The sequence below is a fragment of the Oryzias melastigma genome, linkage group LG9 (genome assembly GCF_002922805.2).
Source record: "Oryzias melastigma strain HK-1 linkage group LG9, ASM292280v2, whole genome shotgun sequence".
NCBI lineage: Eukaryota > Metazoa > Chordata > Actinopteri > Beloniformes > Adrianichthyidae > Oryzias > Oryzias melastigma.
In genome coordinates this window covers 11,585,456-11,599,374 of record NC_050520.1, presented here as the reverse complement: position 1 = coordinate 11,599,374, position 13,919 = coordinate 11,585,456, and the positions used below count along the sequence as shown (strand labels likewise).

At 44.9% G+C, this 13,919-nt stretch overlaps 1 protein-coding gene across 3 annotated transcripts in view; it reads left to right on the top strand.

The window, feature by feature from the left end:
* Positions 1 to 13,919, top strand: part of prkg2 (protein kinase cGMP-dependent 2) — a 37,694-nt gene that overhangs the window by 16,822 nt on the left and 6,953 nt on the right. For 2 of the 3 annotated variants that reach the window (XM_036213723.1, XM_036213722.1), the window contains exons 8-14: positions 2,265 to 2,359; positions 2,447 to 2,515; positions 2,608 to 2,706; positions 3,438 to 3,588; positions 5,047 to 5,183; positions 5,382 to 5,709; positions 8,431 to 8,594. In XM_036213723.1, coding sequence (XP_036069616.1) covers positions 2,265 to 2,359; positions 2,447 to 2,515; positions 2,608 to 2,706; positions 3,438 to 3,588; positions 5,047 to 5,183; positions 5,382 to 5,709; positions 8,431 to 8,594 — 1,043 coding nt within the window. The remainder of the gene's footprint in view (positions 1 to 2,264; positions 2,360 to 2,446; positions 2,516 to 2,607; positions 2,707 to 3,437; positions 3,589 to 5,046; positions 5,184 to 5,381; positions 5,710 to 8,430; positions 8,595 to 13,919) is intronic. The other variant, XM_024260101.2, reaches the window with a different exon arrangement.

The following is a 13,919-nucleotide window of genomic DNA, read 5'->3' as shown; positions in this document are numbered from 1 at the left end:
ATTGTGAGCAAGAGTGGAACAGCAGCTCTGAGCTCACACCCCAGGGAGGGGCGCATGCTGTTTCGGGAGGAAAGTGGTTAATACAGGAAATGCCCCCTCCCCTACCCCTGACAAACCCTGAGAGTGCCTGTCGCTAAGGAAAAACAGGGGAAGTGGGGGCCACCAAGGTCAAACAGCACCCTCACCCCCAACTAACTCAGCTGTTACAAGCTGTGATGTCATTGTGAGGTGCTTGACCTCTGTGTGTGTGTGTCGCTTTTAGAGCCTTGTAAATTACAGAAAGTTTTTACCTCATCAACACAGCTGGCGAGCAGTTTCCCACTCACATGTATGTGTGTTTGACACCCCAGATCTGCCTGTTTCTAAGACTGCATTATAGCTTTAGGTCTGAGTCTGGTTACTTCTGCCTTTAGTGTCAATTGAAAGTGAACGTAGCTCTGCATGCACACAGCATGTGACCACACCACAGACCTAACCTTGTGTCTGATATTTACTGCCAGATGACAGCAAAAATGATCATTCCATTTCATTGCTGTCAAAAACCTTCATAAATTATGCTCTGTCAGTTTGTTTTTCAATACATTTTTAGTGTTTTTAAGCTCCAGTGTAGATACCAAATATGTTTGGCCTGCAAGATCGGTATGGGGGCTTGGGACTAGTGATGAAGACACACTATGGTAATGCCACTTAGACAAACTACGTAGTGTGAAGCTGAATTAATGAATGAGAGAAATGGTTTATTTCAAGCCATCAGGTAAAAACACATAAAATAGACACATCTTACATCATCAATCACAAGTAGATCGCTTGAAAGGGAGTGGGAGGAAGCGAACTTATAGAATCCCAGCCTGGTCTGACCTTACCAATCTTCTTTACATGAATTACCATATCTCACTCCATCCTCCTGCAAAGACTTTCATCTCTTGGTATCAAGTCCACCTCACTTTTCATTGTTTCGCTGAAGACACCCAGCTCTATCTGTCCAGTAAACCCAACTCCTCTCTTCCACCTTCCTCCCTCTCCTTCTGCCTATCTGAAATTAAAACCTGGTTCACCTTAAACTTCCTCAAACTCAACAGGGATAAAACCAAATTATTCCTTGTAGGTTCCAAATCCACCCATTCCAAAGTCTCCAATTTCACACTTTCTATTGACCCCTCTTCAGTTTCTCCTTCCCTCAGGTTAAGAGTCTGGGCGTCATCCTTGACAGTTCATTATCCTTTCAATCTCACATCAGAAGCATTACTCGGTCTGCCTATGTTCCCCTTTGTAATATTAATCGTCTCTGCCCCTCACTCACACTTATGATCAAATATTTATACCCTACAATCATAGATTCAGGTCATTAAGGATCATTAAGATCAGTGATGTAATTCATTTCAATCATCCACAAACAAGTAATTTATATTAATCAGGACCAAAAACCTAAAAATACTCAGAGGATTATCATCCCAAAAAATTCATTAATCAATACCAAAATTCAAAGCACATTCAGACCATCATCACCAAAAAAAAATAAAAAAAATCACTGGCACCAACCAGCACCAAAAATCCAAAGCATCTGCTCAGGCTCTTCATATGTTTGATTTTATATTTTATGTTTCTTTTGTAACCCATAGTTCTTTTCCATCATAATTACGTTTTTTTCAATGTTGTGCTAGTTGCATGTAAATATGTGTGAGTACCATCAGCCATGTTTTAAAACCACTAAAACATTAAACATTAATAAAAATATATATAAATAAACATTAATGATGAACCAAACCAGCATGCTACTCACTAGCAAACGCTTTACGCGTCCCAGCCTGATTTCTTCTTATCAAAATGTGATTACTATCTTCTGATCATTCTCGATCGGATCATTTTGTTGTCATGGTTTTTGCAGTTGATTACAAAACATTGTGTCCCCTTTTGTGATTCTTTGTGTACTTGGTTGGACCTCCTCAATTCTTCACTCAGGAAGACACAAGTAGTGCTGCATGTGTGTCGCATCCTACATCGTGGGATGGCCAGTGGTCTTGACCAATCACCACCTCACACGTCATCAAGTCGCAGGCCCTGTACCGATCTGGCAGGCCGAACACAAATACCTACACCAGCAATGACTGAATAGGGTCTACTGAACTGTGACTTCAGTCACATATGAACTCTGTTGGGTGATACATGAACAGAAATAGGTCATCCAGTATGCCAGCATGGAACTGACATAAAGCTGAGATGATGACAGGAAAGGAGGTTTAACTCCTCTGGACTCTGTTGGGTAGGTGAAGGTGACCCAAACCACTGAGGCCCACAAGCTACCACAGATCATCAATGCGCTGCAGAAGGGAGACTACTTTGGAGAGAAGGCCCTGGTCAGGTGAGAAGACTGCAGATGATCCCCCTTTATCCTGATGGATGCAAACTTCGTGTTCTAGTGTTTGTTTGCTTTGCCTGTGATTTCTAGCGACGACGTTCGCTCAGCCAACATCATCGCTGACGAGAACGGGGTGGAGTGCCTCGTCATCGACAGAGAGTGAGTTTCTGAGGTTTTTTTGTGCTTATTTTAATTTGAAAAGTCTGACATCGTTGGATTTTGTGAGACTGCAATGACACCACTTTTCCCAGAACATTCGATCAGACTGTGGGGAACTTCAATGAACTGCAGAAACACCTCCAAGGTTATGTGGCGTCACTGGATCGAGATGACAAGAAGAGACTGGTCAAGTAGGTGCACATGCTCAAACTGATGATATCCAATTCCATTTGATTAAAGGTGATCGGAAAAAACAAGCCATAAAGTAAAGAGATAAGCAATGATCTAAGATCACCTCAATCCAGAAAGGCTCATTTCTAAACAACTCTTCATAGAGAAAAATCTTTCACGCTTGATGAACATTCATAAAGATTTGTAGATCTTTGACAAAAAGCCCTGAGGAGCAGGAGAAAAAACAAAATCCAGAAGCTGCCTGTCAGACTCTGCTGGCCTCAGGATGTTAAACACTTCAGAACAGAGGAGAGCAAAGCAGAGGATTCAGAGGGAAATCCACAACTCCACGTTTGGGTTAACCCTTTAACACCAGAGCTCCAGTGTTTATGCTCTTTCATTCACTGTAACTTCTCAACTTTTAACAGGATAATTCCAGTAGATTGTGAAGGAAAAAAGCTGTTTCAAAATCTACTGGAATGACGTTGGTCGTGTTAACGGTTGAAAAGTTACAGTATGTTAAAGATTTTGTGTTAAAGCGTCACAGATGACACCTCAGGTGTTAAAGGGTTAAATAAGCACAGCAAATCAACAGAAACACACATTTCTGTGTTTTGTCCTGCTTTTTCATTCAAATGAATGTATTAATTTATTGTCATTTTGCTCATGAAATGTTTAGACCTATTATTTAACTGCAGATGTTTGAATTCAAATCTTTTCTAAATCAAAGGTGCTCTTTGTCTTCATCCAGGAAGTCAGTGTCACGCCACCAGAGTCAGCCGCTGTCTCCAGGCTTCATGCAGCTGAAAGACATGGTCTCGGTCTTTACCTCGTCCCGGCCATTCCACCACCTGGAAGTTATTGCCACTCTTGGTGTTGGGGGGTTTGGCCGAGTAGAGCTGGTGAGTCCAGATGATCCCACTTTGTTAAAGCTTAGAGGAAATGGACAGGGTTTCCTTCCAGTGTCTGCTGGGGCCTCATACTAATGACGATGCAGGTGGTAGTAGTCCAGGTAGCCTTCATGATTCTGTGGATATCTGCCTGATTGACTGAGAAGTTTGTTCTAAGCAGAGACCAGTCTTCTCTCAGGAGACAAGCTGCTCCCCTGAGGCTCATGCAGCAGTGCAAGGATGTCGTTGAAAATGGTCAATGCATCGTGGAGTATTTGTAAGGATAATGGGAGTTACACTCACTTATAGCGTATGGGTGATGTTGTCATATGGTGTCCCTACACCACACCCTAGTCGTTTTGGTGATGAGAATACTGTCTCCTAACTGACTACACGCAAATGCCTCATGCATGTGATATGTAAGGTCCCACAGGACACCAAAAGGATGCTCCGACAACTACCCTCCGATTGTCGAATTTCTTCATTTCTAAATCAGGCTGCACAAGGGGTGCTGAAGGGGCAGAAAAATGTGTCCAAAAATATATTTTTAACACTGAAAATAATGAAAACTTTCTGAAGAAGTTATAAAATACCAAACTTCACTCACATAGAGTGACAGAGAACGGAAAAGTAGATGGAGACTAGATAGAAAATGGAGCAAATTACTGGAAAAATGTTATTTCTCATTTCTTGCAGCACTAGACAGTGCAATTTGATCCTTTTTCAGTATTATTTTTTGGCTTTTTTTATTCCCTGCTTCTGTTTAGTAGACAAACTCATCACTTCCTCCTCTTCCCTTCATATACCTGATCTCACAAGTCTGTAAGCGGGATGCTGATCATGTTCAGAATAAACATTGAACACAATCACGTCGGTTGAAAAGTATAAACACCACTCAGAAGTTCATTGCAGTTATAGTGGAGAGTCTCAAGCAAATCCAGCCAACATTAGTATGAACCGGACCACACGGTTGTGAATGCTCTGAAAAAAGTTTAACATTGGATCAATTTACAAATTTAATTTGTTACAGTTTTAATGATTAGTTTTCATCTAATTGGTTTTTGAGTTGATGGTTTCCTCAACTCAGATTTTTAATTTGGTAAAAACTAATAAAGTGGAAGGGATGTCTAATGATCAGCTGTAGAGAGTCCTGACTGTTTGAAGTGTTTTTTGTGTCTTGGTTGACTCCTTCCCCACCTTTTAACATTTTAAAATGCTCTCACAGCTTCATTTAAAACGTGCTTTTATGAACAAGTCAATGCTCTCATCTTCACACAGCACATCTGTAAATCAACAGTTTATCTGCTGGCTGACTTTAGAATCCTCCAGAGATAGTTTCTCTATCTCACTGCAGCTTCAGAGTTCAGCATTAGCCACCAAACCGAAGTATTCTGCAGTCAGCAAGAAACTCTTCCAACTGCTGAGCTCCATCAGAAGAAGTGCACTTCTATGATTTCCATGCGCCTGCAGGTGAGGGTGAAGGGCGAGGACATCACCTTTGCACTGAAGATCATCAAGAAGAAACACGTTGTGGAAAACAGGCAGGAGGAGCACATCCACTCCGAGAGGAGGATCCTGGCCGAGGCGCGCTCACCCTTCGTTGTGAAGTCAGTCTCTGCTTCTCACACATCGGATGTTGAGATCATGTGCTTTTCTGTCTTATTGATCTTCCTGATGACGAATAATAATTTCAGGCTGTCCAGGCTCATTCCTGTTCTTGCTGCTTTTCTTTTATGGTGAATTACAAATGAACATCAAGGCAGGTTTCCTTTGAAGCTTGACCAGACTTTGCTTCCTCTCATCAGACTGTATCGCACCTTCAAAGATAGCAAATATGTATACATGCTGCTGGAGGCGTGCCTCGGTGGGGAGGTGTGGAGTCTTCTCAGAGACAGGTCAGAGGACCCCTCCCCCATTCAGCAAGGAGGCCAACAGATTGACAGCTGCATCAAAGTTCTGCTGCTGATCACTTCCTCCTGTCCTGCCTTCAGGGGGAGCTTTGATGAGCCCACCGCCAAGTTCTGCATCGGCTGCGTTACAGAGGCTTTCGAGTACCTCCATCGCAAAGGGGTCCTGTACAGAGACCTGAAGCCTGAAAACCTCCTGCTGGATATGGAAGGATACGTCAAACTGGTGAGCAGCACTCAGGTCTGCCCGCAGACGGGTTCTGTTTACTAGCAGGTTGCCCACATTACAAAGTAATAGTTTAACCATATTTTATTTTCATTGTCGTGCTGGATCACAGTGATGTGGTTCACAGCCCGAGGCCTCATTGTAAAAAGTTCATCTAGAGCTCAGATTTTCTTTACATGGAACATTTTGGTCTATTCATGTTTGACTAACATGAAACATTGAAATGATCAAATCTATGTTTGATGTATTGGTAAATAAGACTTCTCTTTAGTGGAAATAAAAGGAAGAATTTCCTACCAGACTAGAATCTACGTTTGATTCTAAAGCCTCTTTCACAACAGCAGTGAGAACAAAAGCTCATTAAGCTGAGGCTGCACAGTTGTATTCTTACATAGAAACAAAGCTGTTGGCTAGATCAATCATCTACAAAAAGAAATATTATTTTTCTTTTGACTAATAATTCCTCATTATTTTTAGTTTCATTAATCATATTTCTAATCCCAATTTAGCCAAACAAATGTCTGTCATTAAAACAGACTTTTGTCATTGCTTGATGATAAATACTTAAAGGGGGCCTTCCATGAAAACTCATCTTTTTTCTACTTTTTGAGGTTTAAAATGCATTTTACTGAACATGAAGAACCCCAAAGTGGCATTTTGACCCCCCCAATACCCAGAAAACAAGTGGCTCCTATCGTGCTGATGTCAGCATGATGTAAACCGCCCCCTCCAGGAAGAGTCTGCTCTGACAGCTCCGCCCTCAGTCTAACTCAACACCCAAGTCCACAGAGCTAGCAGTGATCAGCAAAAAACTTTCATTTTAGATCCAGAATACCGTATATCTCCAGCTGTGTCCTGTCTTCAATGAATTCCAGCTCAAACAGTTGTTCTTTACTTTAGACGTGGGGCTCCTTTAAATCCAGTTTTTCAAAAATGAGATGCTAGAACCTGAGATAAAAGACACCGTTTCTTTTTTTTAAACTGAAAAAAAAATACTTGTCAGTGTTGTAATACATGTAAATTGTTTAGAGATTCCTCAATTACTTTAGGCAGCATAAAAAATAATTGCATTGGGTAAATCTTAACCTCACTACTCTTTCTATTAATAGTGACAACAAAGCTGAGAAAATTGAGTGAATGGTGCAATTATGACATCTCTAAATATAAAATTTACCCATAGATATTAGTTAGTATATAAAAATAAAAAAGAAGTTAAATTTCAAGGATTCAAGGAGTCTTTATTTACATTTCACGACAGGAATGAAATGAAATTTGCATCTCTGGTCTCAGACCAACTGTTAAAGTGCAGTATGACAAATATGAAACAAAAGATGTATCAATGTGACTCACAATGAAGAGCATCTGTTGCAGAGATTGATTATTGCACAGTATAGGATAAGTAAGTTAATATATATATATATATATATGTATATATATAATATTGTGCAGGTATTGCGCTGTTCGAGGTAGTCTGAGGGTTTGCGGGGCGGTGGTTCTACCAGGGTCCTCCAGAGTTCTTCACTCTTACTGCCTCAGGAAAGAAACATTTTCGCAGTCTTGAAAAGGGAGTGTGAGGGGATGATTCACAGGACCCAATTTTTGTCAGCAGCAATTACAACATTTACAAAAAAAAAAAAAAACATAAAATCTAAAGCTAAGAATAGAACAAAATCCTAAAAATCATTACAGTTCATTTGCAGAATAAATACGAATTGGTGAAGTACAAATGTGACATGAATGTGAGTGTTTGAACAATTTTTATTTCACCATATTTTGAATCAGCCTGCAGAAGCGTGATGACATCATCTGAGCCAGCTTTGACTTTTGATTATGTTAAACACTCACTAAATCTAACTCTTTGTTTGGTTTATTGTTCTTTTAGAAAAAAAAACACTGAGGTAGGACACTTGTATTTCTGTCAGATGTTAAAGTTCTTCCTATGGATACCTTTAAAGGAAAAAATCAGTTGTTGCGATGTTTTACTTTGTGTAGTTGTTACCCTTTTGTTTTGACCTATTGTAATATTCATTGTGTTATTGTGATATTGATGTGTTCTATCTGCTTAAACGTTCATCTTGTTTCCCAGCTGTGAAAGTTTCTATTCTCCACAAGGATCAGCTAAACCTTCCCTGTGGTTTCATGACGGCAGCTGTTTCCACAATGTCCACATCATTTACCTCTAACAAGCAATATTATAATCAATAAATGCCTTTTCCTCATTATTCAGTAGTTTTTGGCGTTAATCAGGTGTAATGTTGTCCAGTAGTAATCACTTCTATTACGATGTTTAGTTTGGTAAGCATTCTAAAGCTAATGTTGGCATTCCTGTATTCTCTGAACCTAAGTTAGCAGTAAGCCTATATGTTGGAATTTCTAATTTATTTCTAATTAATTAATCTAAATAATTGCTAAATTCATTCAGCTGCTTATGGCTCTTTTACAGATTGTTTAGCATCCTGAAGTTTGTCTGACAGCTTAGTGTTTAAACAGGTTGGGAACATTTTATTCATTTCTGCAAGCAAACATTTATGCAGGAAATCCATTCCTTTTATTTTGATGCTGCTAGGCTTTCCTTGAAAAAGAAAAAACATCATCAGCATAAAAAACAGAGATTAAACCAGCATTTCTACTCTAAGATCTCCTACCCTGGATGGATTCAGGATTGCATGTTTTGATGGTTACATCTCAAACTGTGAGCTGACCAATGATTGTGCTTCTCAGGTTGATTTTGGTTTTGCCAAGAAAATAAGATCTGGCCAGAAGACATGGACCTTCTGTGGCACACCAGAGTATGTGGCTCCAGAGATCATCCTCAACAAAGGCCACAACTTCAGTGTAGACTTCTGGGCTCTGGGAATCCTGGTCTTTGAGCTTTTAACAGGCAGGTGAGTGCACAGATAGCTTTTTACACTCACTGGCCACTTTTTTAGACACACCTGTCCAACTGTCTGTTAATGGAAATTTCTAATCAGCCAATCACATGGCAGCAGCTCAATGCATGTATCCATGTAGACATGGTCAATGGGATCTGCTGCAGTTCAAACTGAGCATCAGAATGAGGAAGAAAGGAGATTGAAGTGACTTTAAACATGGTTGTTGGTGTCAGACGAACTGGTCTGAGGATTTCAGAAACTGCTGATCTCCTGGGATTTTCACCCACAACCATCTCTAGAGTTTACAGAGAATGCTAAGAAAAAGAGAAAGTATCCAGAGACGTTTCTGACAGTTATGGTAAATGGTAAATGGCATATACTTGTATAGCGCTTTCTTCCCTCCTTCGAGGGCCCAAAGCGCTTCACAGTCACAGACCCATTCACCCATTCACACACACATTCACACACTGGTGGTGGCTCCGCTGCCGAACACTGCCGCCAACCTCCCACCAGAGGTTCAGTGTCTTGCCCAAGGACACTTCAACACATGGGTAGGCAAGGCGGAGTCCAACCTGCTCACTTCTGATCAGGAGTCGACCGCCCTACCACTGCACCACCGCCGTTCTGTGGGTGGAAATGTCTTGTTGATGTCAGAGGAGAATGTTCAGACTGGTTCCACTTGATAGAAAGACAACAGTAACCCACATAATCACTGGTTACAACCGAGGTCTGCAGAAGAACATCTCTGAACACACAACACCCTGGATGCAGATGAACTACAGCAGCAGAAGAACACACCAGGTATCACTGCTGTCAGCTACAGGAAACTGTATGGTCAGAATTTGACAACATGAAAACATGGATCCATCCTGTCTTGTATCAACAGTTCAGGCTGGTAGTGGTGGTGGTGTCGTCATAGTGAGGGGGTTATTTTCTTGGCACACTTTTGGCCCCTTAGTACCAACTGATCATGGTTCCAACCCCACAGTCTACCTGAATATTATTACTGACCATGTCCATCTCTTTATGACCACAGAGTACCATCCTCTGATGTTACTTCCAGGAGGATAAAGGTGGATTCACACTGAATGCGATTCTGGCGGCAGAAGCGGCAATCTCCAATGTTACCCAATGGTCCAAACGCGCTCTGTGGTGAATTGAAGCCCGCGGCGTGATGTGAGCAACCGGGGTGGCGTGAAGGTCTGCCAGCCGCTCGATTTGAGCGGCGAGGCACGAATCGGGTGGCACAGCAAAAATGTAAATACCTGAAGTTTGACAGGTCGCTGCGTCACATCAGCCAATCAGGAACTCAGCGTTGGGATTTTGCAGAGACTCTACCAGCGGGTAGAACACTATCCAATACAAGCGTTTATGTCCTGTCACAGCGCGCGGTTCTCTGGTTGCAGCCGGACAGCCTCCCGGACCAGCGGGGCTCGCCCGCTTCACACGGCGGGAGAGAGAGAGAGAGAGACACTGCGGCAGCACTGACTCTGGAGCGTGGGGCAGGAACCGGACACTGTGGGGCGGAGAGTGAAGTACCGAAATTGGCACACAGTAGGAACTGAAACCAAAGAACCGCTTTGGCACTAGAACCAGATAAAACCCAATCAGTGCCCAACAGATCAGTGGCTTCCCGCGATGAAGCTCATTCGCTCCATACGCCACCAGAGATGCTGCGGGGTTGCCAGTTTGGGTGTCATTGAAACATTAGGAAAAGGAAAAAGGTCTCCTAATTTCCCCCTTAAGGTAGTGCTGCAAAAAAAGTAACAAACACCTATTTGAGCTGGAATTTGTTGAAGACAGGACACAACTGGAATATATACGGTATTCTGCATCTAAAATGAAAGTTTTTTTTCGCTGATCATCACTGGTATGGGGTCAAATTAAGTGTTGTGTAAGCCGGGGGGCGGAGCTTGCAGCACAGACTTTTCCTGGAGGGAGCTGTTAGAAACGATCTCACGTCAGCATGTTTCACCCTCTCATTTTCGTGGGTATGGGAGGGGCTGCTGCAGACAGTGCAGGTTCCCTTTCAGTCGATTCACTTGGTACAAAACATGTACTATGGGAAACCACGCCCTCGCGTGCCTGACTGAAGACACCTCTATTCACGCCTTTAGGCAGATGATGTCCAATGACATTTGGGCGGACCCGCCCTCTGCTTATAAAGTCCTGTCGTTGACGTCTCACCTCAGTTCTTATGCTCTTCACCTCACTAAGAACACCTCTCCTGGTCATTGCCAGCTACGCTGCTCCTAGCTAGTGCTGCCAACCCTCCACAGCCGTCTCGGTGTTAGCTTAACGGTTCCTGTTGGTGTCAGTCACTGTCGCCCCTTCGGCCACTGTGTCTGCCCGAGGAGCGCTAACTAGAGTATCTGTGCTGTTCGCCCAAGCGTCACGTCATGAGCGCGCGGCCAAAGAAAGCGAACCAGAAGTCTTCCGTCCGCCCCTGTCCTCAGGAGTGCGGCTTCTCTTTGCACGATAAAGACCAGTATGAAGCCTGTCCCGTCTGGCTGGGGATTGTCCACGCTCCGAGAGCGTTGACGGAGCCCCACGCCTGCAAGTCGTGTAGCGTTTTACGGCGCTCGACTTTGTAAAGACGCGTGAAATTCGTGGAAAAGGCACTGGGAAAAACGTTTTTGGCGCAACAGGATCCCCGTTGTTGGAAATGAAGGACCAGGTTTCGTCCGGGTCCGACGACGAGCTCCAGGTGGAAGTCCCTGCTACTACCTGGGCGGAACACATGGAGCTAATGGAGGAGCTAGCTAATGAACAGGTGGAGCACGTGGATTAGGAGCAGCCGCTGTCCCAGCTCAGTGCACCCTACGAAGATGACGACATTCTGGACGTTTGCCTCAACTTGCCCGGTTCCTCTGATGAGGACCAGGAACATTTGCCGCCGAGTGACCACGCTGCCACTGCTTTGCAAGCTTCACAGGAAAAGGCATTGTTTCTGTCTCTGTACTGCCGTGCGGCGGGAAAACGTGGAGTGGCCCTCCTCCTCTCCCGCTCAGAAACGATCTTGGTTCGCCGTTTTTTTCCTCCCACCCGAACCTACGACGGTGAAGAACCGTTTGCCCATGTACCCGGACTTCTTATCCGAGCTTACATCCTCATGGAGCAAACCCCTGTCCACGCGCGTGACTGTGCCCGGCTTCGGACAGTACTGCGACCTGGAGGGAGCTGAGTCTGCTGGCCTGGTACACCCTCCACCCATGGAGGTGTCATTGGCAGCCTTTCTCGCGCTATCTCAAAATCACGGCGTGATTGGGCCCGCTACGCTACCGTCCAAGCATTGCAGATTTTCCGCCAGTCAATTGGAGAAAATTTATCGACCCCAGGGATGTGCAGCGCGAACTCTGAGCTCCGTGACGATCCTCCAAACATATCAGGCGATGTGCCTGGCGGAGCTCGGCGCCTACTAACCCCACTTCTGAACGAGATCAGACTCGCCACGGACTACATTCTTCGGATGTCCCACCGCGTTGCGCTTCGGTCGACAGAGGGATGGCCTTCACAGTCGTGGCACAGCGGCACTTGTGGCTAACTCTGGTCAACCCTCCTCCTCCCCAGCGGAGGGTTCGGCTCCTGTCCTGGATTAAAGGACCCCCAGTGAGCTCCCAGAAGGACCCGACACCTCGAAGGAAGAAGCCAGAGTCCTCCTAGCTGTTCCGGAGGTCTTGAGCTGTCATACGGGAGACAAGACAGCTCCTCATTTGCCGCGAAAAAAATCGCTGCTTGATGTTTTCAGGGCCCAGCCCCAAACGGCGCTGCGTTCCCGTAATACAATCTCCCAAGCACAACAGTCTCCCCACACACATGACATGTCTGCATTCTTTTTGTGCCACAAATGTTCAAATAAAGGCATTTTGTGTTAAAAAACCCAATATCAATCAAGAGTGACGGCGCCCCCTGTCAACCTCGACGGGGGCTGCGTAACGCCGTGCCCCTCCAGCACGCTAGAGGGCAACAGCTCCCCTCTGTCAGTGCAGTGAGTCGGGCGCCTTGCGCTATGACTACCCCTGTGGTGTGCATGCACCCCTTCCCTTTGGGTCGAGAAAACGGTTGCTATGGGTTACCGGCTACAGTTCCAGGTCAGACCCCCGCACTTCCACTCCGTTGTAAACACAACAGTGGGAGAGTTAGCAGCACCCGTTCTGAAGGAGGAAATATGTTCACTGTTGAGGAAAGGCGCGATTCGGGTGGTCCCGACTTCGGAAACGAACAAAGGTTGGTACAGCTGCTACTTTGTTGTCCCGAAGAAAGACGGTGGGCTCCGTCCAATCTTGGACCTGCGGATTTTGAACACGTACCTTCGCACCTTTTGAATGCGATCAGTCCAGGAGATTGGTTTGCTCTGATCGATCTCACAGATGCTTATTTTCATGTTGCCATACATCGAGACCACAGACAATTTCTGAGGTTTGCTTTCGAGGGCACAACTTATGAGTACCTCGTGCTGCCCTTCGGTCTGTCACTCGCCCCTCGCACCTTCACGAAATGTGTAGAGACGGCACTCTCTCGTCCCAGAGAAAAAGGTGTTCGCATTCTGACTTATCTGGACGACTGGGCTTTAATAGCAAGATCCCGAGAGCAAGCGGCAACGCACCTACCTTTGTTTCTGTCTCACATTCAGTCCCTGGGTTTCTCTGTGAATGTCCGAAAAAGTGTGTTAGACCCCAGCCAGCAGATTTCTTTCTTGGGGCTGGAGATTTGTTCCGCGTCAGGACTAGCATGTCTGTCGGAGCGCAGAGTGGCTGCGTTCCACCGCTGCTTCACGCATTTCCAGTTGGGACGCAAACTGCGGTTCAAGAAAATTTTACAGCTGATGGGCATGATGGCCTCTATGATCGCTGTAGTTCCCCTCGGTCTACTCGAGATGCAACCCTTTCAGCGCTGGGTTCGTTTTCACCGATTGGACGTGTTACGCCATCGCAGCAGGAAAATACTGATAGACGCACAGTGCATCCTTGCGCTCCGACCTTGGAGGGAACCCAGCCTGCTTTGTCAGGGTTCACCGACGGGACGGGTGTCTTTCTCCAAGGTGGTGTCGACGGACGCCTCCTTGAGGGGATGGGGGGCTCTGTGCGATCACATGACAGTGAGGGGAAACTGGACTCCTGCGCAGTCCAGACTCCACATCGATCAGCTGGAGCTGTTAGCAGCGTTTTTCGCTCTGAAGCACTTCTGTCACGTTCTGATCAGAACAGACAACACCACAGTGGTCTCCTACATAAACAGACAAGGAGGGATCCATTCCCTTCCTCTGTTAAGGATTACCCGGCCTCTGTTGTTGTGGAGCAGTGCTCATGTCCTGTCGCTAAGAGCAGCTCACGTCCC